This window comes from Grammomys surdaster, unplaced genomic scaffold, assembly GCF_004785775.1.
Source record: "Grammomys surdaster isolate TR1022 unplaced genomic scaffold, NIH_TR_1.0 364, whole genome shotgun sequence".
Taxonomy (NCBI): domain Eukaryota; kingdom Metazoa; phylum Chordata; class Mammalia; order Rodentia; family Muridae; genus Grammomys; species Grammomys surdaster.
The window spans coordinates 3,275,332-3,292,209 of NW_021604783.1; the positions used below are offsets into that span (position 1 = coordinate 3,275,332).

Sequence of the window (16,878 nt, forward strand, 5' to 3'; positions counted from 1 at the left end):
TAGCCACTGCCTCTTTACCTTGACCTGGGAAGGAGAGAATAGATTTCTGAAAGTTGTCCTACCTCTGTACACAAAGTGGTAACACTTGTGCCCCACCTACCCATAACCTTTTAAAATATATGAAGATTTTTAAAAAGTGTATCTGCAGGTCCAGAGGCATGGAGGTCTGTGGTTTGGGTTTAAAGATGAAACCTGCCATAACTGAGTGGCAATGGGGAACCTCAGGACTGGAAGTGGCTTGAATGTTTTCTTCTGCCTGGGTACCTGCTGGAATGACTAAGAAAACAAAAATGACCTTTGAATTTCTTTCCCCTGGGGCAGGTCAGAAGAGGTTTAAGGAGCTACAGGCACCGGAAAAGGTACTGAGTAGGGGATGAGATCTTCGGAAATTCTCCCTCTTAGGTTGACACTGAGGGTCTTTGGTGCCCATCTAGGGAAGGAAGTTGCTTTAAATTACTGGTGCTTGAGAACTGAGACAGTTGTAACCACTGTGGCCGTTAGGCCTGACAACCAGGCCTTGGGTGGAGTACTGGGGGGTGTGGTGCCCCAGGGGAGGTGTAGGGGCTGAGAAGAACAGGACACCTGGGTTTGCTGAAAGAAGCAGGGTGGAGAGAACCGCACAGCCGCTGGGAGGGACTGGGGGAGGAGTCAGGCTCTTTAGAGGCTGAGTACAGGTGGGAAAGGTCCTCCGTCGCACCTGGGTGAGCTCCTGGCAGCTGTGGGGACTTTGTGGAGAGCAAGATCTGTACAGAGTCAGAGTTGCAGACCCCACGAAAGACTCCTGTCCCACCGAAGCAGAGGGTAGAAAGAGCGACTGGTAGATTTCAGAGAATACCTCTCCGGTAAGGGGTGCCAGACAAGGAGGATTCTGCATTCAGCTTCCCAGAGGTGACAATTGATTGCTGGGAGCAAAGTTTGGATTTAATCGCTCTGGAAGATACTTAAGTACCCAAATATTCAGAATCCAATCTTCACTCTGGGAGAAAGGCATTCAAGACGCCCTTTCCAAGAGGCTCTACCTCCAACCCATGGCGCTGCCCGGCTCCTCTCAAGCAGAGACTTGGAGCTTGGATTCTCCGTCTTCCACAGCCTCTTTGCCCTTAGGCCCTCAGGAGCAGGAGGTTGGCGGGAGCCCTGGAGCGTCTGGGGGGCTTCCGCTGGAGAAGGTGAAGCGACCCATGAACGCCTTCATGGTGTGGAGCTCTGTTCAGCGCCGCCAGATGGCGCAGCAGAACCCCAAGATGCACAACTCTGAGATCTCCAAGCGCTTGGGTGCTCAATGGAAGCTGCTGGGCGATGAAGAGAAACGACCCTTCGTGGAGGAGGCTAAGCGTCTTCGTGCCCGCCACCTCCGCGACTATCCCGACTACAAGTACCGACCCCGGCGTAAGAGCAAAAACTCAGGCACCGGGTCTGTCCCCTTCAGCCAAGGAGGTGGCCTGGCATGTGGCGGCCCACACTGGGGGCCAGGGTACACAACAACCCAAGGGAGCAGAGGGTTTGGTTACCAACCCCCCAACTATTCGACAGCGTACCTGCCTGGTAGTTACACGTGAGTCCCCAACTGTGTCTGTCTGTCTGTTCCCTGCTTCCCCCCACCCCCCACAACCCCCTTGCTGAAAGCTGAGTGGGAGCAGAGGCCAGAGTGCTAAAGTTGAACCCAAATCCACCCAAGAAGCCACACCAGGCTGAGGTTGGGCCCAGAGAGTTCAGTATAGGGGCCGATCCACCTCAACTAATATGTTCTACCTTTCAGATGGCGGTTTCCCCCTTGCTGCTGGCCCTTGTGTGACCCAGCTTCCTCTCCCAGCCCTGGGGGCAAGGAGAGGCCAAGCCCATCCTGTAGCTCCTTCCTGGCCTGCTGCCCCAAGAGGCAAACAGGCGTGCAGCACGCAAGCCGGCTGCTGAGCGTGCCCCAACAGAACTATCTTGCTCTCTAAGCCACCCTAGGGTCTCATTCCATGCCTGCTGTACCCAGCAAGGCTAGCTGAATAGCAAGCTCTAACCCTGTCTGCTGCAAACTGGTCAGACCAGTCCCCTACCGAGTTGGGGACACTGCCCAATCACTTCAACCAAGAATAGTAACCTCCAAACCCCATGTTTTTCTTTACAGCTCTTCCCACTGCAGACCGGAGGCTCCCTCACCGTGTACCTTCCCTCAGAGTGATTCTAGGCTCCAGGGGGAGCTAATAACCTCTTTCCCCCCCTACCTAGCCCCAGACTCTGCCACTCCATATACTACTTCCCTTGCTGGTGCCCCCATGCCAGTAACCCACCTTTAACTGGCAGGGACATCCAGGGCCAACTCCACAGACCCAGCCAGAGCCCTAAAAATCTTCCAAGCGAACCAGAATGCACAAGACCACAGTAAACACAATGTTTCTGAGTCTTTTATTGTCTCTTTTATTTTCTCCCTACCGCAGCAACCAGTGCCTTCTCCACACACCCTTCCGCCAGGACCTGCCACAGCAGGAACCTCCCCACCCAACCCTGAGGCCCTTATCTGAGTCACTCCTCCCCTCCCCCACCTCTAGAACTGGGGTCCAATAAATCATCCCACTAGAGCAGCAGAGGGAAGCAGCCACTAACTTCCAACCACATTGGTCCAGGCTCTGTCCTTGGTCCAAATAAATGGACAGGGCAGAATCATCTCCAGTAAGAAGACCGCTGCTTAAGAGGAGGGATCCCAGCCCACTGGAGTGAGGGAATGCAGCTTTGCTATTCCCACAGCCCTGGCTCAGGAGGCTGCAGTTAGAGGAATGGAGGATGATTAAATTGCACCAGCAGATGAGTAGAAATGGAATTATTCTAGAAGCTAGTTTAGCTCTATTGCTCCTTTTTCTGTTTGTGGGGAGCCTTTGTATTCCAGTAGAAGAGGACCTGGGCAGCAATGAGGCCATTGCAGAGAGAAGAGACCACGAAGATTCCAGCCATGAGGGGGTCTCCAGTTTCCTGTTAAAGACAGCACAGATCCAGAAAGGTTCTAAGGCAGGCAGCTTACCACTCAGCTGAGAATGAGGTTCTGGTGCCCTCTAGAGGGCAGAAGGGGCACTCACCTGAACAGAAGTGAAGATTCGGGCCAGGGAGCCCCCAAAGAGCATAAAGACTGTAATGGCTGAAAGCTGGCCTGTGTGCCCGTTGTGGTAGTTAGTGGCTGCCTGGAGCAACTAGGAGAGAAATTGATACTTAACCTTCTCCTTGACCTGTCACTATTCCTCACACCCCCAGACTAGCCCTCCATCCTTGTTCCTCCCTCTACACTACTGCACACATGTCCCTTTGCTTCTGAGTACCCACCTTCCCCACCACCACAGCAGGAACATTAAAGGCCTGGAGCAGGGTGACTACAGCCAGAGGCGTGAGTGGGGAGAGCAGCGCCAGCAGGACCATGGCGTAGCAGGCAAGGAAAGCGATTCCTGGGGGTCAGAAAGACAAGGAGCCGCCTTGAGCCTCCTGAGCCTCCAACATGGTTCCCAAGACAATCCCTGCTCTCCAGCAAATCCCCAGCACCTTTCACGCTCTCTCCTCTGTAGTGCATGACCAGGAAGCAGATGGTAACTGTCTGGAGTGTCAGGAACAGTGCTTCACCCCAAGAGCTGCAGAGTCAAGAGTTGGGAGGGAAAAAGGCAGGCCTGGAAAAAGGCAGGGAAAGCCTCCATCGCCCATCAGGCCCAGTTCTCCTGGCTACTATGCTTTCCAGCCTCCCACCCCCACCATGCCTGGCTCACTCAGAGAATGCTCCTTGTGTGCACTGGAGCTGGAGAAATACCTCAGCGGGTAAAGATATTTGCCTCCAAGCCTGATTACTTAAGTTCCAGCCCCAGGACCCACACACTGGAAGGAGAGAACCAACTCGTACAAGTTGTTCTGTGACCCCTCCCACCTCAAATAAATAGTTTAAAAGAATTGTGGGGATTTGGCTTTGAGGGTGAAGAATGGACCCTCACCTGAAGGGGAAGTTGTTGGTGATGCTGTAGACCACAGTTCCAGTCAGTGCCACCAGCTCCAGCATTACTGACTGGAGACTCAGTCCTTCTGCACTCTTGGCTCCCAAGAGTTTAAATATCTGGGGCAGCTTTACTGTGGAAAAAGCAGCATGGCTGAGGAAAAAGCATACTATCCCCAGCCCTAGGCATCAGCCTTTCAACACCCTTCCCTTTACTCTGACAGAAGGAACTGTACATACCAAGAAGTGACCCGGCCACGATGCCCAGCCCAAGGCCTTTGCTGAGGAGAATCTTGAGGCAGGGAACTGAGGAGAGAGAAAAAGGAAGCAAAGAGGCCTCTGGAGCCCAGGTGAGGGTTGGAAGTGCTCTTGGGAGATGTTCCCCTCTCTCCTCACCCTTAGCACGACCACCACACGAGTGAGTCTCTGGGGGATGATGGGGCAGACATCCTTCTTGCTACAAACATCTTATATTCAGACTAGGTGTGCTGTCAAAACAGCTTCTTTGTGACTGCTTTTCTGCCCACCCCCTTCTATTTCCTATAGATACATGTCTAAACTATTTTTTTAGGGCTGACAAGACAGCTAATGAAAGAGTATGGTTGTCCCCTGAAGAAGGGTCAGAATAACTAAGAAGGCTCGGAAATGTATGGTGTGGGCATTTGTCTTTGGAAGGAGGACCATTGTAAGTGGGCCATCCAGTCCCTGAGTAGAGTGTAGGGTCAGGAGAATTCTTGAGCAATGCCTGTGTAACTGAAAAGCTAACTTTTATCCCTCTTTAACTCAGGATCCACATGATAGGATAGACAGAGACAACTCCAGAACTTCCTTCCATGCATGGCTCCCCTAATAAAATGTACTAAGAAAGTATGACTTTTTAAAAAAGTCATTAGGAATGCATGTTGTATAGTACCGGCCTTTAATCTCATTTAATCTCTGAGTTCAAGGCAAACCAGAATTACATAGACCCCATCTCAAATATTTAAAAACTATTGTCAGGTGGTATACACATTTAATCCTAGCACTAGGGAGAGAAGGGCAGGCAAATCTCTATGAGTTCAAAGACAGCCTGGTCTACAAGTTCAGGACAGCCAGGGCTATACAGAGAAACTAAATGAATGAATGAGGCTAGAGAGATAGCTCAGTGATTAGGAGTACTGACTGTTCTCCCAGAGGACCTGGGTTCGACTCCCACATGGAGTTCACAGTTCTAGCTCCATTTCTAGGGCATCTGACTTTCTCACACATACATTTAGGCAAAACAGAAATGTACATAAAACAAAAATCTTTAAAAAAAATTAGTAGAGCCGGGTGGTGGTGGTGCACGCCTTTTTTTTTTTTTTTCGAGACAGGGTTTCTCTGTGTAGTTCTGGCTGTCCTGGAACTCACTCTGTAGACCAGGCTGGCCTCGAACTCAGAAATTCGCCTGCCTCTGCCTCCCAAGTACTGGGATTAAAGGCATGCGCTACCACCACCCGGCACGTCTTTGCTCTTGCAGAGAAGATTTCAATTCAACTTTTAGCATCCATGCCAGGTGGCTCACAACTGCCTGTAACTCTAGCTCCGGTGGCATCTTATGCCTCTAGCATCTTCAGGCTCGTGCATTCATGTGTAGGTATACATGTACACACAAAATTTTAAAAATACAAATAAAAATCTACATAAAAATATATTTTGTATGTGAGCACATAGGTACACGTGTGGAGGTCAGAGACAACTTTGTGGAGCCAGTTCTCCATTCGTGCCTTTTTGTAGGTTCCAGGAACTGAACTCAGGTCACCAGCCTCGCAAGCCACCCCTCCAGCCCCAAATAAGCACGCAGCCTCCCAGGTCTGCCTGCCTTTGCTTTTCAGTTATGTGGGCACTGCTTAGGAGTTCCCTGACTCTTTTCTCTTTCTTCTCAGTAATGGATGGCCCACTTTAAATGCTCCTCCTTCCAAAGACAATCCCCACATCACACATTCCTGAACCTTCTGGGTCATCCCCACTCTTCCAGGACTTTTGTCCCTCCCTCTTCCTCCACTACCTCTATCATTTGCTTATCTTGTTTTTTTCCAGATAAGGCTTCTCTGTGTAGCCCTGACGGTCCTGGAACTCACCCTGTAGACTAGGCTGTCCTTGAACTCAAGAGATCCTCCTGCCTCTGTGAACTGGCAATCCGAAATGCTGGGATTAAAGGTGTGGGACACTGTTCCTGGCAATTTCTCTTCTCCTTTTTTTTTTTTTCAAACCCTTGGGTCAAGGGCTGAGTTTGAATAGATCGCAGCGATGGAGGTTACGAAACCTAAACCCTGGTCCTGGCAAGTTCTCTAGCACTGAATCTTTGACCTGGTGGGCATTTGGCCCAGCAGGGAGTCTTGACTATTCTAAGTCAAAATGCAGTTAGAACAGAGACTTGGAAAAGGCTTACCAAAGTCTTTGATATCTAATGTAACCCTTGGCCATGAACTTGCCTTGTAAAGAAAAAGAAAGGAAAGGAAAAAGTGCTATACTCCCAGCACTCTGGTGACTGAGGCAGGAGAACTGCTGCCAGTTCAAGGGCAGTCTGTGCCACATAGTAAATTCCAGAAGTTGGTACTGGAAAGAGGTTAAAAAAAAAAAAAAGAGAGAGCCGGGCAGTGGTAGAGCACGCCTTTAATCCCAGCACTTGGGAGGCAGACGCAGGCGGATTTCTGAGTTGAAGGCCAGCCTGGTCTACAGAGTGAGTTCCAGGACAGCCCCGGCTATACAGAGAACCCTGTCTCGAAAAACAAACAAACAAACAAACAAAAAAAAATTCGTGGACCTCTGTGAGTTGAGTGCTTGGGATGAAAAGAGGTCTATATGCCTGGCTGGGATTTTAATTTTGTTTTATTAAAAAAAAAAAAAAAAAAAAAAAAGAGTTTTTCAGCCTGGGTATAGAGCTTGGTTAGCAGTCCTTGAGTTTGATTCCCAGCCCAGAAAGGGATGAGGGTGGGGCCCAGAAAGGGATGAGGGTGGGGTAAGAACTTCCCAGATTGAAAAACACAAATTTAACTATTTTTTTCGGGCGACACCCCTACATGCCCAAATATGGCACTTTTCCTATGCAGGGCCCAAAACACTTCCGCCCTCTTCAGAAGCGCCTTCGGCCCGGCTTCGCGTGAAACATTAATCGGTATTGTCACGCCAACTTACGGTCCAAGGCTGCTTGAGCTAGACTTTGAAGGCTGAATAAAACTCACCATGAAGCAAGTCCCATTGGACAAAGAGTTGATCGTAGCATTTCTCAGGTAAAAGACTTGGCACCAGCACCCCTTTGAACGGTCCGTCGGCCTCGCCCGCCATGTTGGAAAGATAGCTTCCGCCAGGCCGGATAACCCGGCCATTGACCTGCGCCGCGCATGCGCGCCGAGTACACTCCGCCTCGTTCTCCCCGAGGCCAAGGCGGCGCTTTCCTTTCCTAAAAGCTTGCTAGCCCTCTGGAAGGGGAGACGTCTCTCCTTCACAAACTGGGTTTTCTACGCGCCTTGACGTTCGAATTTTAAAGCGTGTCGAGTTTTACGCCTGCGCAGTTAGAACTTCCGCACTTTTGTTTACGTTCTCCCTTCTGAAAGCAAGGTTTATTCCTCCCCTTTCTCTGTCCCTCCTGCATATGCGCCATCTTGTCTTTTCTCTGCCAACTTTATATTGTTTGAAGTTGGAAAGGAAGAGTTCGAGTCTTCAAAATGGCGTTAGTGGAGGCGCTGCAGCTCTCTTACCTTTTCCTCTTGGTTTCTCCAGGAGAAATAGAGGTGGAAATGGGCCATTCTGACCTGGGCCTTCTTCCTAGTCCCCTGCTTCTTCCTCTGTCCAGATGTGAAGGGGGTGATAGTGAAGCAGAAGAGGGGCGAGACATCTTGGTTCATACTGTAGGGCACTCCTAAACTGTTTCTCCGTTCCTTGTTCTTTGGGGGAAGTGGGGTTGGTAGTTGCTGGGCAAGGTATATTGTCAGATGTACCTCTGCTGTGTGGAGGTCTCGTCCAAGGATTTCTGTAACCTCATGGGACTGTTTAATTGGAAGGGCACCCATCTTTGGCTCCCACCCGTTGTTCCATGCCCTACTATAAACAGTAGAATTTATACTTGATTTTGGCACAGTGGATGGCCATCTGAAAATCCCTTTCTTAGAATCTGGACAGGGGCAGATTGTAAGTGGCACCATCCCCTCCTGGTACTCAGGGATCAAGCGCATCCCTTGCAAGGCCTGAAGCTGTTCCTAGTAGCACAACCTTAATAGAAGAGCACCTGCTGCACCAGTGGGCTCCTCAGTGAACTAGCCCTGGCTACAATGGACATGGAATCTCATTGTTCAGTAGCCACTTTCAAAATAATACAGTCACCTACTCATATTTTGGTTGTGTTGTACCTCTAACTGCGCACGAGGGTCAGCAACAGGGTATCAAGATGGAATGATGCATTATGTTAAGGGAATAGGCAGCCCCAGAGGGAGGAAGGAGTTTTGGCAGCTTCACCAGCAGCTGCAGGGCCTTGAGGGATAAACCCGTGAAGACATTTGGTCACTCTCTGGTATTTTTGTCTCTTCTTGCCAGCTGTCTCTTGCTGACTCAACCATGGGAAGGCACAGGAAGGCATATGACAAGAAACTCGTGGCTTTTAATCCTGGCAGGACAAAGGAAGCCAAGAGCAAAGATTTCATTAAGTTTTTGTACTCTTCATGAGGGAGTGGGTACCATTCATGTTTATTAACTCCCTACATCTATAATAAAATCTCTTTATTTTGTTCTTAGAGACAGAGAAGGAAGATAACGCTGATGAGTCAGTTGCATGTTGAATAAACAAGGGTGCTTCTTGGTGGCTGACATAGTGGATTGGAGCAGATGCTCAAAGGGGCTGATAGGTTGATTGTGATTGTCGTCGCCGGGTAATGCAGAAGGCAATGAGCACCAGGGTGAGGAGGCCAAGGAGGACCAGACCAATGATGAGAGGCAGCAAGAGGGATTGGTCACTGGTGCAAGAGAAACCTGGCAGAATAATGGGGCCATTGAGAATTGCTGCGGTGGTGGATGGGCTAACGGTGGGAGGGGGACGCAAGAGTCAGGGGGTGAAGAAAGGTTGAGGAGTTCAACCCCATTTTAGAGCAGTAAAGAAAGGGGAAATAGGCAGTTTTGTAGAGGAGACTGAGGTTTAGAAAGAGTTCTGGGAAAGGTTTCCAGTGCAGTGGGAGACGAAAAAGAAGGAAGAGGTAGGTAGGGCTTACACGGCCCGAAGTGTTCCTTGTCTGGCAGCTGAGCAGCCTGTAGCCTCAGGTAGAGCAGGTCAAGGTGGACAGCTGGAGAAAGAACGATGCTTGTATTTCTGCAACAGAAGCTTTGGCCCAGGGGAGCTTGGAGCTCTCGAAGAGATGAATTCTGCGCGGAGAATGTCCACTCTGAAGTAATTAGTAATTAAGAGTCAAATCCAGTCCTGACTCCTAAGTCCCCAACACCACCCCAGTACTCCCAGCCTAGACTTTTAGTGTGGTAATGAGATTACTCACGTGTTGCCTGTGGGAAGGACACATTGTATTCCACTGCCATGTAGTAGAGGTAGACTGTACTCTGGTTCTGACTCTGTAGGGCCTTGAGGTGAACAGAAAGACTCAAGGCATCAAGGACAGAAGCATCCATGTTCACAGAGCAAGGAAGGAGGCTTAGGGGGTGTAGGAACGGGATATCAAAGAGTGAAGAATGAAGGCACATTCAAGCTATATACCTGTTTGAATCCAAAGGTAAGCTGTCCATAAGGAAATGATAGAGGCAGCTGGGGGTGGGCACCGCCACAGCCCCCCTGCACCTTGGTTTTGTTAGGATTCAATACAGAGATGCCCCAGGCCTGCAGAAGTGAAAGAATAGTTGGTCTGAAATCACATGGATGGGCCATCCAGTTTATCCCCCCCTCCTCTGCTCTTCCTCCTTCCTTCTGAATCAGCCCAGGACTTGCCTCTTGCCCTCTTTAAGCCCCACTACCTTAGCTTTACCTTTCTTCCACCCTGGGTTGGGTACAGGATTCGAATTTGAATTTGGGCTTGGAGCTGAACACAAGGCCAGGAACCGTTGGTCCATGTGTATTTTCCAAGAGCCCCCTTGGAGCTTGGACTAGGACTTGGCGAGGGTGGAAGTGGTCCAGGGTGAGGGCCAACAGTGGAGAATCCTGGACTAGTAGTGCCATTTGTGGTGGGAGAAACAGTGGCATTCCCATGACTGGTGGTGGTGGCAGGGTGATAAGTGACAGGTGTGGGTCCGGAGCTGGTATGAACCGTGACATTTCCGTGACTGGTAGTGGTGGACCTGTGGCTGGTCGTAGGGCTTGCTGTGCTTTCTGTGGTTGTAGGTGTCACCGTGAAGGATGGCAGGAGAGTAGCGGCCTTTTTGTGAGGACAGTCTTTCCCTGTTCCTTGGGCTTTCAGTAAGAAACTGGTTGGCATCCCAGGTCCAGGTACCTGCCCAGGAGCTCCCACACTCCCACCTCCCATTTCTCCTTACCTATAAGCAGTCCCAACAAGATCAGACACACAGGGAGCCTCATGGTAGAGCTGCTCACAGTCCAGCTAGGCTATACCAGTTACTTCAACACAATCCCCTCTGCCTTCTCTTGGAAGGGGAAATGAAAGAAGTCTTACTTCCCTCAACTAAAATAATCCCACCCCAAATCTGACTCAGACACCTCAGCTCTAGCCACCCTCTCAAGTCACTGGTTTTCACAATTAGGCTGTGATTGGCAGTGGCCTTTTCAGTGGGCAGCAGTCTTAGTTACCACGTGAGAATGAGGCAGTTGACTCACAAGGAACTTACCTAAGCAAAACTTGCCCTACTTGGGAGTTTACCAAGCAATGAGAAGCAATGGGAAGCTCTTTCCTCACTGGTTAAGAAATCCAACCCCACCCATGTACTTAAACCCCAGCACTGGAGGCAGTAGGCAGATCTGAGGCCAGCCTTGCCTATATAAAATTCCAGAACAGAAAGAGCTACAGAAAAGCATCTCTCCTTGCAGCCACAGGGCAGACAATTAGCACCCACATCTGGGTTAGGCCTAAATAACCAGCTGACCCCTTAAACCCATTACTGCCTTCTCAAAGCTGGAGGCATGTGACACTTGTGTCTAACACACTGAGGCTCATTATATGCCATCAATAGCAAATTTCAGTAATGTGGGTCATCTGGTATTTCAAGAAGCAACATGGCAAATTCAGTAGTAATGAACTAGTGCAGGGGCAGCTGATCCCACTAGTAGCAGGAGAGGGAAGAAACAAGAAGCCCAAACAGGCAGTTTCCAAGTAATTTTATTCAGAATTTTGTGTTTGTTTCCTGAATCAATAAATACTATACAAAACAATGTAAAAATGGCTACCATTTTCTCTCCCCTGCTCCCCTCACCTGGGGACAATTCCCTGGACAACCTCATTCAGGGGTTTTCCCTGTAGATTTGGTCCAGCAAATGAGGCCAGCCATGTTTTAGCCCCTAGAGACTCACTTTTGGAGATTTGGCTGGGAGTAAGGAAAGCCTTTAGGAACAGGTGACTAAGTTAGGGAAATGCATTAGTGTTTAGGGGGGAAGGAGACGGCGCCTGGGGCAGAGCCTACCCCAAAGAAAAGGGTGTCTAAAATGTTCACGGTTCCTCCTTTTTGCCTCAAAAAGTGACATTTATTCAAAGAGAGAGAGAGAGAGAAAAAAAAAACTGAAACAAAACAAAAAAAAAAAAACAAAACAAAAACAAGATGTCCATCCCTTGGCTCCCTTCCCTCCCCCCTCCAGCTGCTCCTTAGCCCACCCCCAGGACTGAACCCCGGGCTAGGGCCAGGCAGCAGTACAGCCCCTCAAATGAGGTCAGCAACGTTGAGGGGCATCTCTTCAATGGAGGTGTTGTAGAAAGTCTCAATGTCTCGAAGAGTCCTCTTGTCTTCTTCGGTCACCATGTTAATAGCCACACCTTTCCGGCCAAATCGACCACCTCGACCGATTCTGAGGGAAGTAAAAGGATAGTGAACTGGGAGAGGATCACTAGGGTTTCAGCACAGGGGGTGTTTGGTTTGTCAGACCTACACTTACCTGTGGATGTAGTTTTCCCTGTTGGTGGGAAGGTCGTAATTGATGACTAAGGAGACCTGCTGCACGTCAATGCCTCTGGCCTAAGTCAAGAAAGAACAGCCATCAGAGGATACTATCTATCCTAATTAAGTAGTCATACATGTAGGCAGCCAAAGGAAGGCAAAGGAAACAAATATTCCTTGTTCACCAGAGACCTTGGACATGCCTGGCTTTCTTCCAAGTTGCTACGTTCCTGAAAAGGGCACAGTCAGCCCTTTGGAGAGGGAATCACCTTGGACTAACTTTTCCCTTTCTTTCCCTAAAAGACCATATCTACTTACCAACAGGTCAGTGGTAATTAATACTCTGCTAGAGCCAGATCGGAACTCCCTCATGATTACATCTCGTTCCTTTTGGTCCATATCTCCATGCTGGAAAAGAGGCACAGAGGAGCAGCTGGCACAAGGCTCCTAACACACAGACACACACATGCATAGCTGTATAGCTATTAACAGACTGAAAAAACTCACCATGGCGGAAACAGTGAAATCCCGGGCATGCATCTTCTCAGTGAGCCAGTCCACCTTCCTTCTGGTATTGATGAAGATTACTGCCTGGGTGATGGTCAGTGTTTCATACAAGTCACACAATGTGTCAAGCTTCCACTCCTGGAGATCCAGAAATATCAGTCAGGTCATAACCAACAACTCACTACCAGGTCCGCCCCCTGCACTGGGCCCTACCTCTCGTTCCACATTGATGTAGAATTGGCGGATACCCTCCAGGGTCAACTCTTCCTTCTTGACAAGAATCCGAATAGGGTCTCTCATGAACTTCTTGGTCACCTCAAGGACATCAGAAGGCATTGTAGCAGACAACAAAACTACCTAGAGAAAAATGGACCAGCAATGTGGGTGCTGTACATTCCTCAAATCACAACCCAGCCATGCCACTGTGTCCCTGTCAACACTGACCTGTGTGTTACTGTTGAGCTTTTGGAATATATCATAGATCTGATCCTTAAACCCACGGCTTAACATCTCATCTGCTTCATCCAGTACGAACATCTTGATGTATTTGGGGGCTAGAAGGCAGAAAAAACAACACATAGTAATCAGACAAATACATTGAAGTCTCTTGATAAGAGGGCAGGGAAAGGGCAGCCAGTCTGCTCTCAGAATACAAGGACTGATCCTTTGCCCACGGCTTCCCTGATAGGCCAGACAAAAGCCCTGGTAAGTAGAACACTACCTGGGCTAAGGTAACAGGGAAGTTAGGCTCAGATGACACGCATGGGGTTCATCACAGAGCAACGCAATCAAAACTAAAGGATAACTCACATCCAAGGAGGGAATGAAATGTCGGAAAGTGCCCAGCAACTGTTATGTGGTACTCACACAGGTATCTCCGGTTAAGCATATCGAACACCCGGCCAGGGGTGCCCACGATGATATGGGGAGCTTCCATTTGCAGCTTCTGCACCTCAGCACGCACGTTGGTGCCCCCAATACAGGCATGACAAGACGCACCCATGTAGTCTCCTAATGCCATAACCACCTTTTGTATCTAAATGCAGAAGGATGTCTACATTAACTTGGGCAGTACCATTGAGTTAGTTTAGTCTTTTCCTTAAGAGACAGGAATTATTACACTGAGAAATGAGTCCACTTTGTAAAAACCAGGCCAGTTCTACAAAAGCTAAGAACTCATTCTCCACCCTACTACCTACCACATTCCAAAGGCTAGGATTATAGACATAGCCCTATACCCACGTGTGATTATTTATTCCATCCCTGCCACAGAATCAAGACTTAGTCTTCCACTACTGAGCCAACATCCAGCCCATATGCAAACAAAATCCCCCAAAATAATGACAGATCCACGGGGATCTAAAATGTCAATCTAATAGAACCTCTTGCTTACATTGGTGCCCAGATGCTTGCTTCACAGTAATCACTAGGCTTGACTAATACTAACAGTAGTATCAGGGCTTCATGTGCCCTAGGCATGAAACAGCTTTGGCCACCAAGCCAGGCATCAAGCTAGGATGAACAAAGGGCTGCCATCTGCTCTGCCCCTGACTGATATAAGAGCAACACCACCAACAAGGTGCCTCTTTGCCCATTGCCAGGGGTATGTGTGTCATAAAACAGCTAAGCCTGCCCAGCCAAGACTGCCAATTTGACTCAAATTGACTCTTCCCCCTTCCTATTTGACTCAAAAAAAAAACAAAAAAAAAAAAGTATTTTTTGTTGGTAGGTAAGTTGTTAGTAATTAGTCCAACAAATCTTAACTGTCACAAGAAGACCCAGTGGCATTAGAGAATGTATCTGACCTTCTAGTTGTCGTAAGACAAACTTTTTCCACAGTATTGGCTGTCCTGGAACTAGCTTTGTAGACCAGGCCAGCCTTGAACTTGCAGTGCTCCACCTGCCTGTATCACCACTGGCAGACTCTTCTCTCACTCTTAAACCAGGCCTACAGAATAGGAAGCATGCCAATCTTACCTGTTGAGCCAATTCACGAGTGGGTGCCAGAACCAAAGCCTGAGTGGCCTTTAGATCTAATTCAATCTGCTGCAGAATTGATATGGCAAATGTAGCTGTCTTCCCAGTCCCAGACTGGGCTTGAGCAATCACATCATAACCTACAACCAAACAAGAATTAGATGTGTACAAGGCCTGCATTCTGGGCTCAAAGAACAGTTGAGACCCTACTTCATGACACCAGTAACGGCCGAACAAGGTTGTAAACAAAATGGTAGGACTCAAACTTTTGCCACAACATTATGAACTCACTACACAGCTGCTTAGAGGCAAAGCCATAAAAACAAAGCTTATGAAGTAGAAAGAGCCCTGCATCCAATGTATGACCTATGTACTAACTAAGAACCAAGAAGCTAGGAAAGATAATTTGTTCCCTCCTGGTTTCTATGCCCACCATCAACTCTATACCACTTTATTCAGGTTGGGACAGCCTAAATCTAGCCCGAGTACAAGAGTCTTACCCTTGATACAAGGAAGAATAGCTCGCTGCTGGATGGCAGAGGGCTTCTCAAAACCATAGGCATAAATACCACGGAGGAGGGATTCTGAGAGATTCATGTCATCGAAGCTATCCACAATCTCATTCCAGTTACTCTGCAGGTTACAAAAAAACCCTTAGGAACTTAGTAACGTGTTTACACTAAAGCTGCAGTCACCCCACCCTATAGGTCGGTCTGTTCTATCATTCTAGACATCTAAAACCACTGTCACCATAAGGAAGTGCCGGTTCTGACATAATAAAATGGCGACCTCAGATTCTAGTCTTACCTCGATGACGCCTTCCGGCTCCATCCCATCAGGGCCATTGTCTCTGGATCTGTTGATTCAAAGCACTAGTTTTGTTCCATACCTTGATTAGAGCATGGAAGCACCAGCCCATTCCCGATCCAACTCCCATTTATTCCCAAAGGGCCATCAAGAGGCACTTTAGAGTGACCCTCCTTTGAGATCAAGGGGCTGTAAAGGAGTTCATTCACACACACACGACGCCAAGATGCGGCCTTTGCTGCCAGGCCCACATGTTCTGGGCCTGTCGGATCAAAGCGCGTGCACCTCCATTCGGAAGACCAAGGCCACCGGAAGTCCCGCCTTCCACCTCCAAGTTCCGTGGGTGGGCCGTCCCCTTCCCCCCACGTCATGCCGCCCGCGCCCTCCCCCACTCCCTCCGGCCGGCCCCCCTCCACAGTACCCGGATGTGGGAGGCCGCGGGCGGTGGCGGCCTCGCGCACAATGAGCCCCAGCCGCGCTAGCAAAGGGGGAGATTGCACAACAGACAAGCGAAGCAGACTGGGGGAGGGGAACCTCTCAAGCGGCCATGTGCTCATTCGCTCCGCCACTCGGCGGCGTCTCCCCAGCCGTGGAACAATCCGCAACCCGCCCGCCCCCGTGGAGAAATGGCGTCGCCCTCCCATACCTCAGGCCGCTCACCCCCGAAGGAAAGTGGACCTGCCCATCCGCAGTTTGCCAATTGCCCGGCTTGTGCGGCAAAATGGACCCGCCCGCCCGGCGCCGGGTGGGCTCCTGGTGCCTCACGCGGCCGCTCCTCCGGGTTAGGCTCTGTCCTGGCCGTCAAGAAAACCAGCACCCTGAACGGCCGGTTTCTTCTTCCCCGACCCACATTCCAAGCGCGACGAAGGGACTCGCTGAAGACCCAGGCACCCCTGCTTGTCGCGAGTGGTACCGCCAGAATTCTCCGGAACCCTCGCGCGCACGCCCTGCCCGACATAGGGAGGCAACCAGAGCAGCCGGCTCCGGGCCCCGCAGCCGCCTCTTCGTTTTCCCACGTTATGTCGCGACCTCATCTTGCCTTTCACTACCCGAACTTCGCGTACGGCACCCCCACAGGCCGAGGCCTCGTGACGAACCTCGCGCCCTCCACCCTACCCAGGCCGTCCTTTCCCATATCCACACTGGTGTCAGCGTCGGCCATGGGATCCCCCCACCCCCGTCCCCGGACCGCTCCTCCCGGCTCGATTCTCCCGCAACCTGGTAGGTTTGGTGCGATGGGCCTCTCAAGTTCCCCCCGCACCCCCCCCCCGGCGGGACCTTCGGAAGGGAGCTGAGGGGTAAGTAGTCATAACCTCTTGCAAATGCCTTTCTTACCGAGAATCCTGACTCGCAGACATGATCCTTAGAATCTAGGGCGGAGTGCCCGCCTATCGACAACTTATAGAGCGTCCGACCCCGCCCCAGCCATCGCATTGGCTTGGCCGCCTCTGCCCCGCCCGCCGGCGCTCTGCAACTCGAGGTGACGTTACTTTGTAGGCGCTTTAGTTCGGACGCCCTATTGGGTAGTTTGAAAGCCTATCATGGCCGAGCCCCGCCCTGCAGCCTCATTGGCTGAAGGGCCCGCCTTTCTC

The 16,878-nt window shown here is 50.1% G+C and overlaps 4 protein-coding genes and 3 non-coding genes across 9 annotated transcripts; 1 reads left to right on the forward strand and 6 right to left on the reverse strand.

The window, feature by feature from the left end:
- The first annotated feature begins 153 nt into the window (after positions 1–153).
- Sox15 (SRY-box 15) lies at positions 154–2,389 on the forward strand. The gene is made up of 2 exons (XM_028780179.1): positions 154–1,552; positions 2,114–2,389. The coding sequence occupies exons 1-2, from the start codon at positions 1,029–1,031 to the stop codon at positions 2,280–2,282; spliced, it is 693 nt and encodes a 230-aa protein (XP_028636012.1). The 5' UTR covers positions 154–1,028; the 3' UTR covers positions 2,283–2,389.
- On the reverse strand, positions 2,374–7,638 carry Mpdu1 (mannose-P-dolichol utilization defect 1). Of its 3 annotated transcripts, XM_028780176.1 has the most exons (7): positions 7,150–7,313; positions 4,187–4,252; positions 3,948–4,080; positions 3,511–3,596; positions 3,298–3,416; positions 3,057–3,167; positions 2,374–2,952 (listed from the first exon to the last, which is right to left on the reverse strand). In XM_028780176.1, exons 1-7 carry the CDS (start codon positions 7,250–7,252, stop codon positions 2,827–2,829), a joined length of 744 nt encoding a protein of 247 aa, XP_028636009.1. In that variant the 5' UTR covers positions 7,253–7,313; the 3' UTR covers positions 2,374–2,826. The 3 variants fall into 3 exon arrangements, with proteins under 3 accessions (XP_028636009.1, XP_028636010.1, XP_028636011.1); XM_028780177.1 differs by lacking the exon at positions 7,150–7,313 and having other exon boundaries at positions 3,511–3,632; positions 4,187–5,012; XM_028780178.1 differs by lacking the exons at positions 3,298–3,416; positions 3,511–3,596 and having other exon boundaries at positions 7,150–7,638.
- A 965-nt stretch (positions 7,639–8,603) lies between these two features.
- On the reverse strand, positions 8,604–10,576 carry Cd68 (CD68 molecule). Its single transcript, XM_028780132.1, has 6 exons — positions 10,430–10,576; positions 9,925–10,346; positions 9,660–9,779; positions 9,445–9,526; positions 9,166–9,336; positions 8,604–8,929 (listed from the first exon to the last, which is right to left on the reverse strand). The coding sequence occupies exons 1-6, from the start codon at positions 10,470–10,472 to the stop codon at positions 8,790–8,792; spliced, it is 978 nt and encodes a 325-aa protein (XP_028635965.1). The 5' UTR covers positions 10,473–10,576; the 3' UTR covers positions 8,604–8,789.
- Positions 10,577–11,208: 632 nt separating this feature from the next.
- Positions 11,209–16,765, reverse strand: Eif4a1 (eukaryotic translation initiation factor 4A1). Its single transcript, XM_028780047.1, has 11 exons — positions 16,622–16,765; positions 15,287–15,335; positions 14,980–15,112; positions 14,480–14,619; positions 13,370–13,538; positions 12,947–13,056; positions 12,716–12,859; positions 12,503–12,640; positions 12,314–12,403; positions 11,994–12,073; positions 11,209–11,906 (listed from the first exon to the last, which is right to left on the reverse strand). The coding sequence occupies exons 1-11, from the start codon at positions 16,642–16,644 to the stop codon at positions 11,762–11,764; spliced, it is 1,221 nt and encodes a 406-aa protein (XP_028635880.1). The 5' UTR covers positions 16,645–16,765; the 3' UTR covers positions 11,209–11,761.
- On the reverse strand, positions 12,131–12,271 carry LOC114631805. Its single transcript, XR_003713007.1, has one exon. It is a non-coding gene; the product is annotated as a small nucleolar RNA SNORA67 (small nucleolar RNA).
- On the reverse strand, positions 13,143–13,283 carry LOC114631802. Its single transcript, XR_003713004.1, has one exon. It is a non-coding gene; the product is annotated as a small nucleolar RNA SNORD10 (small nucleolar RNA).
- LOC114631806 lies at positions 13,965–14,108 on the reverse strand. The gene has a single exon (XR_003713008.1). It is a non-coding gene; the product is annotated as a small nucleolar RNA SNORA48 (small nucleolar RNA).
- Positions 16,766–16,878: the final 113 nt, after the last annotated feature.

Excerpts from the sequence above, each read along its gene's own strand:
- Mpdu1 (XM_028780178.1), bottom strand. The coding sequence starts at position 7,252 with ATGGCGGGCGAGGCCGACGGACCGTTCAAAGGGGTGCTGGTGCCAAGT. Across the intron at positions 4,081-4,186 it reads CGTGGCCGGGTCACTTCTTG|TAAAGCTGCCCCAGATATTT; the intron begins GTATGTACAGTT and ends CTTTTTCCACAG. Across the intron at positions 3,168-3,947 it reads ACCAACAACTTCCCCTTCAG|TTGCTCCAGGCAGCCACTAA; the intron begins GTGAGGGTCCAT and ends TTTCTCTCCTAG.
- Sox15 (XM_028780179.1), top strand. The coding sequence starts at position 1,029 with ATGGCGCTGCCCGGCTCCTCTCAAGCAGAGACTTGGAGCTTGGATTCT. Across the intron at positions 1,553-2,113 it reads TACCTGCCTGGTAGTTACAC|CTCTTCCCACTGCAGACCGG; the intron begins GTGAGTCCCCAA and ends TTTTCTTTACAG.
- Cd68 (XM_028780132.1), bottom strand. The coding sequence starts at position 10,472 with ATGAGGCTCCCTGTGTGTCTGATCTTGTTGGGACTGCTTATAG. Across the intron at positions 9,527-9,659 it reads TTACCTTTGGATTCAAACAG|GCCCTACAGAGTCAGAACCA; the intron begins GTATATAGCTTG and ends GTTCACCTCAAG. Across the intron at positions 8,930-9,165 it reads CAAGGAACACTTCGGGCCGT|GTTTCTCTTGCACCAGTGAC; the intron begins GTAAGCCCTACC and ends TTATTCTGCCAG.
- Eif4a1 (XM_028780047.1), bottom strand. The coding sequence starts at position 16,644 with ATGTCTGCGAGTCAGGATTCTCG. Across the intron at positions 15,113-15,286 it reads AGCCGGAAGGCGTCATCGAG|AGTAACTGGAATGAGATTGT; the intron begins GTAAGACTAGAA and ends TGTAACCTGCAG. Across the intron at positions 12,860-12,946 it reads AGCTCAACAGTAACACACAG|GTAGTTTTGTTGTCTGCTAC; the intron begins GTCAGTGTTGAC and ends ATTTTTCTCTAG.